Below are 16,492 nucleotides of genomic sequence, written 5' to 3'. Positions count from 1 at the left end.
AAATAATTGAAGAATTCTGTGATTTAAAAGCAAAAATGTATGCTTATAAAGTTGCTGATAAAACAGAGGAAAATCTATAGGAGTTAAGCAAAGCATTGTTAAAATAGAATAAGTTCAGAAGATCATAAAGATGGTTTGTTTAATAATAGAGAACAGTACAGAAAAAAATGATTCAAAGTGAAAAACATTGAATTCTATACAGTATTTTGGAAAATAAATTAAATACATTACCATACAGACATTACACATTTTAAAAAGATCTACTAAAAATTTTTCTATATAAATGGCCACACTAATCAAGAAGCTCAACAACTCAAGTGTCTCGAAAGAGATTAAGAAAATAAGTGAGTTAGAGGTAAATGTTTTCTATAATATTACTGGATGTGAATATTTAATTATTAGATATGGAGAAAAATTTGTTTGAGCTTAATAATGAATGAATATTTAAATACTAGATAATGAGAAAAAATTTATATGAGCTTAATAATGAGTTTAAGATCATTTTACCAGATAGATATTCTAAATTAATTACTGACTGGGATTTTCATTAGTTGAAAAAGAACAGATGAAACTGAAATATAAAGGAATGAAGAAACTTAAAAATAGAAATAATGAGTTTCATGATCTGGAATTTACACTGTGAAAATTTTTTAAAAAATTTATTTTTTCCTATTAAATTTTATAATCTTTAAATAGACAATGGCAAACATCTAAAGCAATGTGGTGATATTCTCAATAAAAAAGAACATTAATAAATTTTATTAAGGTAAATATCGAGAAGATGGATACTGTTGGATTCGTAAAGAATGTAAAAATAAATACATTAAAATAAAAGTTACATGTGAATGTGGTAAAACTGTAAATAAACCTTATCTCAAAAAACATTTACCAACAGCTGTTCGTAAAAATTTTATGGCTACTCAAGTAGAAAGAACTAGGACAAATGTTAGGTAAGAAATAAAACATGTAAGAACAGTTTTTATTTTCTTATGATCATTTTTATAACAAAATACACTGAACTAGTGAGCCAGTAAAATTTTAAAACGAATTATTCTTTGTGAAAATGAATTAATATTTTTCTTTCATGCACTTCTTCCAAAAAAATATTTAAATTTATTTTGTACCATTCACCTTTTCTGAGGATCTTTTTTTTAAGTCAACATGATAAGAAAAAATGTTCAGTTTCCTCAATTTTCTAAGTAATTTATTATTTACTATATGTTTTTTAATGAAAACAAGTGGGTTAGGCCCAAAAAATTAGGCTATAGTAGATAATTAGTGTAGGTTCTGTGTGAGTTTTTGTTAGATAGCTTGCTTACGAAAACTGAGCCACAACCTACACTAATTATTTACGTGCTAACATTCAAGTTGCGAACCGATTAGTTGTATAACATCTTGAAAGGTTGATAATCGAATGCCTAAACTCTCAATTATACGCAATAAGGTGAACCTCCAAAGTGTCAAAACTCTTATTCCAGTAAAAACCCAGGGAACATAAGCAAATTACTACACTTAAAACATTGTAGGCCAAAATAGTGACAATGGACACCCTGTAGTGATATACGTCACTCACCAGAGCTGTGTTATAGTAGACTCAGGGTCCAAAATGATGGCTTCTTATTCAACATAGTCGTAAACTGCTGTCTCCATTACAACAGGAGTGCAGTTATCATATATGAGGCCACCATCCTGTGGATAAAGCCATAGTTCATGTAGATTACCTACAGAAAAACAGTAACTGGAAGAACTGTTTTTGCCAACTTTAGTTGAGCATAAGTAGGCCGAAAATGGGGCAGCAAGCGAACACTTGTTAATCGGGAAGAATTGATAAGGAAAATATTTTTGGCAACTTGCCTGTAAAACTGTGCTAAGACAGTGATGATGGAGCTGTGATGGTTTAAGGTGGCCATCCGATGATAGGTTCTTGCACTCTGCTATTGAGAATAACGGAGCCACTTCATCACTGTCTTAGCACTTTATTGGTAAGTTGCTAAAAATTTTTTTTATCAATTCTTCCTGGTTAACAAGTTTTTGACAGCTGCCCCATTTTCGTCCTACTTACGCTTGACAACTGTTGGTAAAAACAACATTTTCGGTTACTGTTTGTGTATAGCAGAACATGAACTATGGTTTTATCTATCATTCGATTATCGGAGACCTTGTGTTTTAATGAGGATTGCATTTGACGACTACATTTAATAAGGAGTCAACAGTTTAGACAATGAGTCTACTGTAACACAACTTTGGTGAGTTAAGTCTGTCACTACACGGTGTCTGTTGTCACTTTTTTGGCCTAATATGTTTTGATTGTAGTGATTTACGCTCTTCCCTAGGTTTTTACTGGATCATTTGTTCTGACACTTCCGACGTTCACTTTACGGCATATAATTCCGAGTATAGGCTTTGGATGATCAAATTTACAAGAAGTGACGCAACTAATCGGTTTGCAACTTGAATGCTGGGACATAATACACTCTCTCAAACCTCATGAACTGAAAAGTTTTGAGTAAAAGCCTGTTCCTGCTTCCTCTATATTACGTACTATGTCTTAACAACATTTTACAAACATTATTTGTATACAGTACATATTATTACCTGAAGATGTAGCTATAATTGTTCGAAACCGGTTGCGTTGCCTAACAATGGAACCTCTACACAGCTAATGTGGCCTTGAAGATTTTTCATTCATTTTCAGAAAATTTGTAATGAACTTCTTATGATATTTTGGACTAATTTTGTAAATTTCTTTACAGTAACAATGTATAACACCTAACTGTGGTTGTGCTAAGTTCAATATAGAATTTAAATTACAGATGAAATAAAATATAATAATACGAAATAGTGGCAGTTAAGAATTATTGTTACTTTCTTGCATATGCTGCAGATGATTTGGCACGTTTAGTAGCATACTGTGGGACTCAAGTTACTCCTCACAATTTTTCTACTTCTGTAGATAAATATATAATTTAGACTTTCAAGTGTCTTAATAATAAGCAGTATCATTTATGAGAACAAATGAAGTGAAAGAAATAGGCTACTGTGAAGATGTGGCAGTGAGAATGGTCTGAGGAAGAGGCAATTACTTACGTTTTTGAAATATTTCTGTTGTCCTGGGTAATCCATTTATCTCCCACACCCTAAGTAACTTTACGTCCAGAAGCAAAATAAAAAAAAAATATGGCAAGCCAGTATTGTTGAGCTACCAGGGAGGAAGTTAACCAGCATGTCTGCCTTTCTTCTTGTAAGTTTCCTAAGAAGTGATCAGTAAGAAGTCTGTTTCAATTTTTTTTTGCTTAGTCATCAGTCTTCTGACTGGTTTGATGTGGCCTGCCACGAATTCCTCTCCTGTGCTAACCTCTTCATCTCAGAGTAGCACTTGCAACCTACATCCTCAATTATTTGCTGGATGTATTCTAATCTCTGTCTTCCTCTACAGTTTTTTCTCTCTACAGCTCTCCCTAGTACCATGGAAGTCATTCCCTCATGTCTTAACAGATGGCCTATCATCCTGTCCCTTCTCCTTATCAGTGTTTTCCACATATTCCTTTGCTCTCCGATTCTGCGCAGACCTCCTCATTCCTTACCTTATCAGTCCACCTAATTTTCAACATTAGTCTGTAGTACCACATCAAAAATTCTTCGATTTTCTTCTGTTCCAGTTTTCCCACAGTCCACTTTAATTACCATACAATGCTGTACTCGAGACTTACATTCTCAGAAATTTCTTTCTCATATTAAGGCCGATATTTGAGATTAGTTGACTTCTCTTGGCCAGGAATTCCCTTTTTGCCATTGCTAGTCTGCTTTTGATGTCCTCCTTGCTCCGTCCGTCATTGATTATTTTACTGCCTGGGTAGCAGAATTCTTTAACTTCATCTGCTTCGTGACCATCGATCCTGATGTTAAGTTTCTCGCTGTTCTCATTTCTACTACTTCTCATTATCTTCGTCTTTCTTCGATTTACACTCAGTCCATACTGTGTACTCATTAGACTGTTCATTCCATCCATCAGATCATGTAATTCTTCTTCATTTTCGATCAGGATAGCAATGTCATCAGCTAATTGTTTTCCACTCCTGAAACTTTGTTTTATTTCCATCATTGCTTCCTCGAGGTACATATTGAACAGTAGGGGCGAAAGGCTACATCCTTGTCTTACACTTTTTTTTTTTAATACGAGCGCTTCGTTCTTGGTCGTCCACTCTTACTATTGCCTCTTGGCTGTTGTACATATTGTATAAGACCCGTCTCTACCTATAGCTTACTCCTACTTTTCTCACATTTTCGAACACCTTGCACCACTTTACATTGTCAAACACTTTTTCGAGGTAGACAAATCCTATGAACGTGTCTTGATTTTTCTTTAGTCTTGCTTCCATTATTAACCGCAACGTCAGAATTACCTCTCTCGTGCCTTTACCTTTCCTAAAGCCAAACTGATCCACATCTAGCGCATCCTCAATTTTCTTTTCCATTCTTCTGTATATTATTCTTGAAACCAACTCGGGTATATGAGCTGTTAAGCTGACTGTGCGGTAATTGTCGCACTTGTCAGTTCTTGCCGTCTTCGGAATTGTGTGGATGATGATTTTCCGAAAGTCAGACGGTTTGTCATCAGACTCATACATTCTGTACGCCAACGTGAATAGTCGTTTTGTTGCCACTTCCCCCAATGATTTTAGAAATTCTGATGGAATGTTATCCATCCCTTCTGCCTTATTTGATCTTAAGTCCTCCAAAGCTCTTTTAAATTGTGATTCTAATACTGGATCCTCTATATCTTCTAAATCAACTCTTGTTTCTTCTTCCATCACATCAGACAAATCTTCCCCCTCATAGAGGCTTTCAATGTATTCTTTACACCTATCTGTCCTCTCCTCTGCATTTAACAGTGGAATTCCCGTTGCGCTCTTAATGTCAGCTACCTTGCTTTTAGTGTCACCGAAGGTTGTTTTGACTTTTCTGTAATCTGAGTCAGTCCTTCCAACAATCATTTCTTTTTCGATTTCTTCTCATTTTTCATGCAGCCATTTCGTCTGAGCTTCCCTGCACTTCCTATTTATTTCATTCCCCAGCGACTTGTATTTCTGTATTCCTGAGTTTCCCGGAACATGTTTGTACTTCCTCCTTTCATTAATCAATTGAAGTATTCCTTCTGTTACCCATGGTTTCTTCCCAGTTACCTTCTTTATAGCAATGTTTTCCTCCCCAACTTCTGTGATGGCCCTTTTTAGAGATGTCCATTCCTCTTCAACTGTACTGCCTTCTGAGATATTCCTTATTGCTATATCTATGGCCTTAGAGAACTTCAACCGTATCCCATCAGTCCTTAGTAATTCCGTAACCCACTTCTTTGCGTATTGATTATTGTTGACTAATGTCTCAAACTTCAGCCTACTCGTCATCACTACTATTTTGTGATCTGAGTCTACATCTGCTCCTGGGTAACCTTACAATTCAGTATCTGATTTCGGAATCTCTGTCTGACCATGATGTAATCTAATTGAAATCTTCCCGTATCACCCGGCCTTTTCCAAGTATACCTCCTCCTCTTATGATTCTTGAACAGAGTGTTCGCTGTTACTAACTGAAACTTGTTACAGAACTCAATTAGTCTTTCTCCTCTCTCATTCCTTGTCCCAAGCCCATATTCTCCTGTAACCTTTCCTTCTACTCCTTCCCCTACAATTGCATTACAGTCTCCAGTGACAGTTAGATTTTCGTCTCCATTTACGTACTGTATTGCCCTCTCAATATCATCATATACTTTCTCTATTTCTTCATCTTCAGCTCGCGACGTCGGCATATGTACCTGAACTATCGCTGTCGGCGTTGGTTTGCTGTCGATTGTGATAAGAACAACCCTATCACTGAACTGTTCACAGAAACACACTCTCTGCCCTACCTTCCTATTCATAACGAATCCTACTCCCGTTATACTGTTTTCTGCTGCTGTTGATATTACCCTATACTCGTTTGACCAGAAATTCTTGTTTTCTTTCCATTTCACTTCACTGACCCCTAATAAATCTAGACAAAGCCTATTTTAATTAACAACCTATATTTCGTATTGGGTAACCTCTTCCGCTCCTCACGATCTCTTCAGAAACGTATCAAAATATACCCTTCACGTAAACATTTCGTTGTTAAAAACGTTATAAAAAACGTAATACAAAACTGACTTTAATTCTCCTGTGCTAGTACAGGGTGCAGGTACCAGTGGCAACGTAACTCTGCTGGGGCTAACAGGAAACAACTGGAAACCCAAGGAAGATGCACATCGGCCATTCACTCAGCCATTTTCAGACGAAGGTTTGTGTGAGAACAATGTACTCTAGCTCATTTAATGTACACAACACACCGTTTAAAAGTACTGAAGTACTGTACTTCTTATACCCGTACTGCAAATAAAAAAAACTGTCCTGCTAACTTACGCTTTCCACAGATGAGTAACATTTTTACTTTCTTTTCGTCGGTGTACACTATACTCACACAAAACTTTAACTGACGACTATTGACTGAATAACCGGTGTGCATTTTCCTTGTGCTTCCATTTGTTTGCATCAACGGCGGCAAATCGGCGCGTAACGTTAGCTCGGCTACCTGGTCTATGGCCGGCCGGAGTGGCCGTGCGGTTCTAGGCGCTTCAGTCTGGAACCGCGCGACCGCTCCGGTCGGAGGTTCGAATCCTGCCTCGGGCATGGATGTGTGTGATGTCCTTTGGTTAGTTAGGTTTAATTAATTCTAAGTTCTAGGCGACTGATGACCTCAGAAGTTAGGTCGCATAGTGCTCAGAGCCATTTGAACCATTTTGAACCTGGTCTATGTCATAGTAGAGGAGACTCGAATTGAATTTGTGTCACTTTTCAGGGTTCCGTAGCTCAAACGGTAAATATGAAACTTTTACAAGATCGCTCTGTTGGCCGTCCGTCTGACTATCTGTCCGAATGTTAAAACGTCTTTTTCTCAGAAATGGGCAAACGTAACAAGTAGAAATTTATATTACTTACTAAGTTTATGATCACTTGGCAATGGAAAAATTGGAGCTTTTAAGTCAATGCAGTCAAAAGACACGAGCATTTATGTCACAAATTTTGATACTGGTCGATTCACTCACTCATCGAAATTTACAGCGTACTTCCTGTCCTCCGAGAATCATGAAATTTGGCAAGAAGTAATATTTCACAAAACAATCAACTGAGGAAATCCGAAAACTTTAAATCTGTAATTATATCAGACGATCTTTTTTTTTTGTTATTTCCTCTATGATTCTCTTTCTATTCGGCCATTTGTTAAGACCCTTTTTTGTCGGGAACGGGTTGACGTAGCAAGCTGAAATTTATGTCACATACTAAGCTATATAAGCCTTTGGTGGAGTAATAAATGTAAGTTTATTAGTCAATGCATCCAAAAGATAGGGCCATTTATTCCACATATTTTGATACTGATAAACTCACTCACTCAAAACCCGTTGAACTAGAATCAAGTAATCTGGTAAGAAACAGGGTTTCACAGTGCAAGTGAAGGAAAAGATCCGGAGATTGATAATATGTAATTGTGTCTCATGAAAAAATATTTCTTTTGTCATTTCTTATCCGATGTTAAATTTGAAATTAAAAGAATCAGTAAATCTACATTCAGGCTGACAGGAGTAAAAGTCATTTGCAGACTAATCTGCGAATTTATGTTTCACATAAAACTTGAAACGTGCAGAAATCACTTCTGGAAATCTGATGGTGGATAAATTCCAGACGCGTAATATGAGCAGTAATCTCATTCATTGCCTGAGGTTCTACTTTTACTATTGCGATCCAGTCAGACGGAGAGGAGAATTACTGATTATTATAGCAACGATCACCTGCCTCCTGCATGACTTTATGTCACATTTACACTACTGAATGTAAAACATTCTCGAAAAACTTGGGGTCCCTGGGAGCGATATTCTGTCAGTATCATTGTCGATAACAGGCAAAAATGGTCAAGATTCTCGAATGAACTGCCTAAATACATAATTAAGTTTGAACGGAACCTTCAATGCGCAAGTTCTACATGCTTGTGGCCAATTTTTTAAAAACGTCATGTTTACGTGAATGGTATACTGTCATACCTTTTCGAACAGCTCGTGAGGAGAGAAAGTGTATTACCGAATGCAAAATATAAGGTGAGATTTAAAAAAGATGTACTGCTGCTCATATCTTCATAACGAGTGTAGTTACAAGAAGTTCAGCCACGTTGGTTAATGTGCCCCTGGTAGCTGGACAACATTTGCTTGATACATTTTTTATGTTGCTTCTGGACAAAAAATTATTTGAGGAGGTGAAGGTAAAAGCGAAACTCCGTATCGAAACACTTTTTAACATTGCCTCTACGTTTTTTTATCTGAACTAGAACAAAAATATCATCAGAAAACATGAATATTTATTTCTGTTAGCTTCAAATTATAAAGAATGTCTGATTACATCTGTTATCCAGATAGATCCAGAAGAAGAAGCGGATGTCTCCTCAGATGCCGAGGAACTGCTTCAGAGGGCGTGGGCAGCGTACGTCAATGACATGACAATAGTGACTTGGAATCGCAGCCGGGCAGAAGTCTGCGCGATGCGGCTGCTCCCCTACACTGGTCCTCGCCACCTGGGAACGGTGTTTGTACGCTGTGGTGTTGCATCAACTATCGCGCTTGAGCCAGGGCACGACATGCATGGCCAACCGCTACGTGCCATGGTCTTCCACAATCCTCCGCTGATGGATGCTCGGCGTACGCCCACAGGCATCGTGGAGGTCGACGGTCAGAGCCACTTGATGTACCAGCTGCTGCTTCAATACATGAACGGGTCGGCGAGCTACCGACTGGTAACAGAAGAAGAGAAGGTTTTTCTCGGAAACCATCTGTCCGGAGCGGCTTTGGCCGACTTCTTGCGGGAGAATGGCATCGAGTACACCATCAATTGGGTACAAGTGCGCGGCTTTCATGGTAGAGCAGTCTTCGAGTTCACGTACCCTTACAGGGACCACTCGTACTGCTTCGTGGTATCTATTGCTGGGCGGCTGCCGGCTTACATGAATCTTCTGCTGCCCTTCTCTGGGACGGCCTGGGAGGTGCTGGGCGCCAACCTGTTGGCCTACGCGGCAGCCCTGTACACCATGGACATCTTCAGGAGTGGCATCTGGGGGCTGAAGAGGGCCAGCGTGTTCGAGAGCGCGTTCATTGTCGTCAGAGTGTTCGTCACGGGCAGCTTCAGGCCGGGGGACGCCAGAGGGGTGACGCGCGTCGTGCTGCTGGTCTCCTTGTCCAGTCTCTGTCTGCTCTTCACTAACTCGTTCCAGGTTCGTCTATAGATTCTCTGCTCTCTGTTCCTCCTTTTCACTTCAGTTATTCGTAACTAAGAACACCAGACAAAAAAATTACTCACCCGCAGGAGACGACGCGCTAACACTGTGTAACACCTTTATTATCCTTGTTAATGAAAGGGAGTACACAAGTGTCTTCAGGCATGCCATACCCAGCTGAAGACACCCATTTATGATTAGATCCCCCAGAGCTGCCTAACTGGAAAAGGGGGGGGGGGGGTGGGACTGTTCATTGTTACTTTTCACCCGCTGCCCACTGCTTCAGACAGTCCTAGACTTTTTCTGCGGGAGATGCGAAGGGGTACATGGGTTTTGGTCAAACGAGGAAAGTGTGCGTATTGCCCTAAGAACACGGCTGTACTCTTCTTGGAAGAAGAGAGTGCTCAAAGTATGCTCATGTAGACGATGTAGAAAAAAGGAAAAAATTAGGTAACGGAAGACGAAACAAACATCCTGCTTCATGTTCACGGTAACCTGAGCGAGTGGCCAAATAAAGCTACGAAAAACACCACCAAAACATCACAGAACCACATCCGGTCTGAACTACACGCATGTCGTTGGGCAGGCGCCTTTCATAATCCGAAAAGTGACGACACCACAAGGCTCCAGTCAAATACTATATACTTTTTGTGGTGCTAATAAGATGAAAATGTACAGCTATAATAGCCTTTTACGAGGTACCCGACGTCAAACACGTTGAGAGGATCTCCTATTCTAGTTGGGTTTGAACCATTTGTCATTGACAAGGCGTGACATTTCTCTCTGCCTGATATCGGCTACGATCTTGTTGTGATCACTGATCTTACTCCATGTTCATGGCTGCTAGCAGTAAATTATCCTTGTAGATGCGTTGAACATTGCGCCTCGAAACTTCAACAAATCGGGCAGCTTAAGTCACGATGTGTTTATGGGCTCGTACAAATACCATAACTCATTTCAGACATTCTGTCACGTCTCCGCGACGACCAGTCTTATTATATGTCAGTTATATACAACCAAAAGGCACATACACATCTTCAGGGCCATGACTTAGGTCAGCGATGGTGGGTCACATGGCCGCCTGATATCAGTTCTGCAGCATCTGGATGGCTCGAAAGTGATCAGCGTGCTCTTTTAAGGGAGTGACTAATATTTTGTCTGGTGTTTTATTTAATACCATTCTTCTTCTCGTAATTTTACACAAAACAAAAGAAAAAAAACACCTGCCGCATCACCAAGATATGATGTATATGAGAGACAAACAACTAATCACAACTTCAGAAAAATTATGTGATACACTCAAGAGAAAGAATTTCACAAACTGAGCAAAGCAATAACCATTGGTCCACCTCAGACCCTGATGCAAGCATTATTCGGCTTGGAATTGATTGCCAGAGTTGTTGAGCGTCCCCCTGGAGGATATCGTGCCAAATTCTGTCCACTTGGCGCTTTAGGTGGTTGGAGGGCCTTACCATAATCCTCCAAGGATTCTCAGTTGAGATCAGCCGGTGACCTTGCTGGCCAAAATAGGTTTTGGCAAGCAGGAAGACAAGCACCAGAAACTCTCTTCGTGTGCGGGCGTAGATTATCTTGCTGAAACGTTTACCAGAATGTCAGGGCAACAAAACGGGACGTAGGATATCGTCGTACGGCTGTACCGCAGATGAAAACGAAAGGGGTCCTGCTATGAAATGACATGGCACCTTAGAACATCACTCCTGGTTGTCGGGCCATACAATGGGCGGCGGTCGGGTTCTTACCACACCGCTAGCCAGGGCAGCTCCAGACACGTCTTCGCTGGTCATTGAGGCTCAGTTCGAAGCGGGACTCGTCACTGAAGACTAGTCCACTCAATGAGATACCAGGCCGAATGTAACAGACAACGCTCCACATGGGCTTGTTGGTGAACAATCGCACTCAGCGCAAGGGATGCCATGAGCAGCCCTCTATCTGTGAGTCGCCTGTTAATAGTGGGTAGCGTGTACAATTATGTCAAGAACATATCACAAAGCAGACCCGACTCGCTGCCGCATTCCTACCGTTGGTTTTACACTCAGCTGCGATCATTGCGGTAAACTGTTGTTCTTGTTCTGATCTTCGGTCCGAAGACTGCTTTGATGCAGCTCTCCACGCTAATCTATCCAGTGCAAGCTTCTTCATTTCGAATAGGTACTGCAACCATCATCCTTCTGAATCTGCCTACTGTATTCATCCCTTAGTCTCCCTCTTCAATTTTTGCCCCTCACACTTCCTCCAATACTAGACTGGCGATCCCATGATGTCGCAGAATGTGTCTTATCAGTCTATCACTTCTCCTGGAAGTCAGGTTGTGTCACAAATTTCTTTTCTCCCCAATTCTTTTCAGTACTTCCTCTTTAGTTACGTTGTTACTCATCTAATCTCCAACATTCTTCTGTAGCAGCACATTTCAAAAGTGGCTATTCCTGTCTCGACTAAACAGTTTATCGTTCATGTTTCACTTCCATATATAGCTACGCTCGACACAAATACTTTGAGAAACGACTTGCATAACAGTTAAATCCATTTTCAATGTTAACAAATTTCTTTTCTTCAGGAACTCTTTCTTCCCACTGCCAGTCTACATTTTATATCCTGTCTACTTCGGCCATCATCAGTTATTTTTCTGCGCAAATAACAAAACTCATCTACTACTTTAAGTGTCTCGTTTCCTAATCTAATTCCCTCAGCATCACCTACTTTAGTTTGGCTACAGTCAATTTATCCTTGTCTTGCTTTTGTTGACATTCATCTTATATCATATTTTCGAGACACTGTCTGTACCGTTCAAGGTTCTTCCAAGCCTTTTGCTGTCTCTGACAGAATTACGATGTCCTCGGGAAATTTCAAATTCTTTCTTTCTTCTCCCTGAGTTTTATTCCAACGAGAAATTTTCTTTGGTCTCCTTTACTGCTCGTTCGATGTACACATTGAATAACGTTGGGAATAGGCTAAAACATTGTCTCACGTCTCAACTACTGCTTCCCTTTCATGCCCCTTGACTGTTGTAACTGCTTCTGTACAAGCTGTAAACTGTAACTAATCTTAAATGCTTGTGACACATCATCCTGCACGAAAATGAGACTCTGGCAGTCACAAACAAAGCGGAGACTTGCTCTAACAACTAAATGAGGCACACAGTAGATGCTGAAACTCGTACTCGCGTGTCACAGGGTTCGCTGACGAGCTACCTGGCTGTGCCCCAGTACGCGCAGGACATCGACACTCTGCGGGACCTGGACGGCTCGGGGTTGCGCCTGCTGGTGCACCCCCTGGTCGCGACCGCGGTCACCCCTAGCGGGCCCGGTGACATCGCTGCCTCTCTCCGCAAAAAGTTCGTCGTGCTGATCAAGAGCCCAAAGGCGATCACTATGGTGCTGAGCCAACCTCGGCGATACGCCGTTGCATTAGGGGTAAGAAAAACAATCTTTACTGTTCTCTAAGTAACATGGTTCCATAAAATGTCGATATACGTAATATATGTTCACCTTCGCTACATTTACATCTTCGTAGACACTCTAAAAAGCCACCATACGATGCGTATTGGAGGGTATCCTGTACCACTGTTAGTCATTAGCTTCCTGTTCCACCCGCGTATAGAGCGAGGGAAAAACTACTGTCAATAAGCCCCTGTATTAGCACTAATTTCCCGTATCTTATCTTCGTGGTCATTACATCTACATCTACATGACTACTCTGCAATTCACATTTAAGTGCTTGGCAGAGTGTTCATCGAACCACAATCATACTATCTCTCTACCATTCCACTCCCGAACAGCGCGCGGGGAAAATGAACACCTAAACCTTTCTGTTCGAAATCTGATTTCTCTTATTTTATTTTGATGATCATTCCTACCTATGTAGGTTGGGCTCAACAAAATATTTTCGCATTCGGAAGAGAAAATTGGTGACTGAAATTTCGTAAATAGATCTCGCCGCGACAAAAAACGTCTTTGCTTCCATGACTTCCATCCCATCTCGCGTATCATATCTGCCACACTCTCTCCCCTATTACGTGATAATACAAAACGAGCTGCCCTTTTTTGCACCCTTTCGATGTCCTCCGTCAATCCCACCTGGTGAGGATCCAACACCGCGCAGTAATATTCTAACAGAGGACGGACGAGTGTAGTGTAAGCTGTCTCTTTAGTGGACTTGTTGCATCTTCTAAGTGTCCTGCCAATGAAACGCAACCTTTGGCTCCCCTTCCCCACAATAATATCCATGTGGTCTTTCCAACTGAAGTTGTTCGTAAATTTAACACCTAGATACTTAGTTGAATTGACAGCCTTGAGAATTGTAATCGAATTCCAGCGGATTTCTTTTGGAACTCACGTGGATCACCTCACACTTTTCGTTATTTAGCGTCAACTGCCACCTGCCACACCATACAGCAATCTTTTCTAAATCGCTTGGCAACTGATACTGGTCTTCGGATGACCTTACTAGACGGAAAATTACAGCATCATCTGCGAACAACCTAAGAGAACTGCTCAGATTGTCACCCAGGTCATTTATATAGATCAGGAACAGCAGAGGTCCCAGGACGCTTCCCTGGGGAACACCTGATGTCACTTCAGTTTTAGTCGATGATTTGCCGTCTATTAGTACGAACTGCGACCTTCCTGACAGGAAATCACGAATCCAGTCGCACAACTGAGACGATACCCCATAGGCCCGCAGCTTGATTAGAAGTCGCTTGTGAGGAACGGTGTCAAAAGCTTTCCGGAAATGTAGAAATACGGAATCAACTTGAGATCCCCTGTCGATAGCGGCCATTACTTCGTACGAATAAAGAGCGAGCTGCGTTGCACAAGAACGATGTTTTCTGAAACCATGCTGATTACGTATCAACAGATCGTTCCCTTCGAGGTGATTCATAATGTTTGAATACAATATATGCTCGAAAACCCTACTGCAAACCGACGTCAATGATATAGGTCTGTAGTTCGATGGATTACTCCTACTACCCTTCTTAAACACTGATGCGACCTGCGCAATTTTCCAATCTGTACGTACAGATCTATCGGTGAGCGAGCGGTTGTATATGATTGCTAAGTAGGGAGCTATTGTATCAGCGTAATCTGAAAGGAACCTAATCGGTATACAATCTGGACCTGAAGACTTGCCCGTATCAAGCGATTTGAGTTGCTTCGCAACCCCTAAGGTATCTACTTCTAAGGAACTCATGCTAGCAGCTGTTCGTGTTTCAAATTCTGGAATATTCCATTCGTCTTCCCTGGTGAAGGAATTTCGGAAAACTGCGTTCAATAACTCCGCTTTAGCGGCACAGTCGTCGGTAACAGTGCAATATATGTTCTCGGCTGCAGTATCGTTCGGCAGTCAGCTTCAAATGTCGGTTCCCTAAATTTTCTCAATAGTGTTTCACGAAAAGAACGTCACCTTCCCTCCAGAAATTCCCATTTGAATTCCTGATTTGTCTCCATAACACTTACGTGTTGTTAGAACCTACTGGTAACAAATCTAGCAGCCTGTCTCTGAACTGTTTCGATGTCTTCCTTTAATCCGATCTTGTACTCATCCTAAACAGTCGAACAGCACTAAAGGATGGGTCGCACCTAAGTCCTATATGCGGTCTCCTTTACGGATGAACCACACTTTCCTAAAAGTCTCCCAATAAACCGAAATAAGCCATTCGCCTTCCTTACCACAGTCCTTCATGCTCTTTGCATTTCAAATCCGTTTGCAAGGTTACACCCAGATATTTAAACGACCTGGCTGTGTCAAGCGGGACAGTAATAATGCTATACCCGAACATTACGGGTTTGCTTTTCCTATTGACCCGCATAAACTTACATTTTTGCGTATTTATAGCTGGCTGCCATCACCACATCAACTAGATTTTTTGTCCAAGTCGTCTTGTATCCTCCTACAGACACTCAAATGAGATACCTTACCGTGCAGCACAGATTCGTCGGAAGACAACCGAAGACTGCTGCCCATCCTGTCCGTCATATCAAATGGTTCAAACGGCTCTGAGCACTATGGGACTCAACTTCTGAGGTCATTAGTCCCCAAGAACTTAGAACTAGTTAAACCTAACTAACCTAAGGACATCACACACATCCATGCCCGAGGCAGGATTCGAACCTGCGACCGTAGCGGTCTCGCGGTTCCAGACTGCAGCGCCTAGAACCGCACGGCCACTTCGGCCGGCTCCGTCATATCATTTATGTATATACAGCGGTCCTATCACGCTTCCCTGGGGCTGTCCTGACGATACCCTTGTCTCTGATGAACATTCACCATCTAGGACAACCTACTCTCTTGAATAATTTTGCCGGCCAGGGTGGCCGAGCGGTTCTAGGCGCTACAGTCTGGAACCGCGCGACCACTACGATCGCAGGTTCGAATCCTGCCTCGAGCATGGGTGTGTGTGATGTCCTTAGGTTAGTTAGATTTAAGTAGTTCTAAGTTCTAGGGGACTGATGACCTCAGATGTGCTCAGAGCCAGAGCCATTTTGAATAATTTAAAAGGTCTTCGAGCCACTTACATATCTATGGACCTATTCCGTTTGCTCGTATCTTCGTTAACTGCCTGCAATGGGGCAGCGTGTCAAATGGTTTCTGGAAATCTGGAACTGTGGAATCCGCCTGTTCCCCTTCACCCACAGTTCGCAGTATATCATGTGAGAAAAAGGAAGCTGAGTATAGCGCAAGCGATGCTTTCTAGAATCATGATGATTCGTGGACATTAACTTCTCAGTCTCAAGAAAATGTATTATATTCGAATAGAGAAAAAGCGGTCAGGGATGTTGGTCTGTAATTTTGTGGTTCCGTTCTTTTACCTTCTTATATAGAGGAGTCACATGCACTTTTTTCCAGTCGCTTGGGACTTTGTGCTGCGCAAAAGATATGCGATAAATACAAGATAGGTAAGGGGCCAATGCCGCAAATAACTCTTTGTAAAACCAGACTGGGGTTCCATCCGGACATGGTGACTTATTTGCTTTCATATCTTTCAGTTGTTTCTTTGCGCCAGAGATGCTTATTACTATGTCGTCCATACGGCAGTCTGCCCGATGGCCAAATGACAGCATGTTTGTACGATTCACCTTCGCAATTGATTTCTTGAACTGTGAGGTTCTAACTATCGCTGAGACTTGAAACAATTAACCTCCTTTTG

General features: G+C 41.2%; 1 protein-coding gene across 1 annotated transcript in view; it reads left to right on the top strand.

Annotated features, from left to right (window-relative positions):
* Window positions 1–16,492, top strand: part of LOC126481895 (uncharacterized) — a gene marked incomplete at its 3' end in the record, with an annotated part of 74,700 nt that overhangs the window by 33,762 nt on the left and 24,446 nt on the right. Inside the window, exons 3-4 of the mRNA XM_050105854.1 lie at window positions 8,473–9,324; window positions 12,519–12,758. Of these exons, the coding sequence (XP_049961811.1) occupies window positions 8,473–9,324; window positions 12,519–12,758 (1,092 nt within the window). The remainder of the gene's footprint in view (window positions 1–8,472; window positions 9,325–12,518; window positions 12,759–16,492) is intronic.

Source organism: Schistocerca serialis, chromosome 5 (genome assembly GCF_023864345.2).
Source record: "Schistocerca serialis cubense isolate TAMUIC-IGC-003099 chromosome 5, iqSchSeri2.2, whole genome shotgun sequence".
In the NCBI taxonomy this organism is placed as follows: domain Eukaryota; kingdom Metazoa; phylum Arthropoda; class Insecta; order Orthoptera; family Acrididae; genus Schistocerca; species Schistocerca serialis.
Note: the sequence above shows the minus strand (reverse complement) of the source record. Positions and strands in the feature narration are given on the sequence as shown.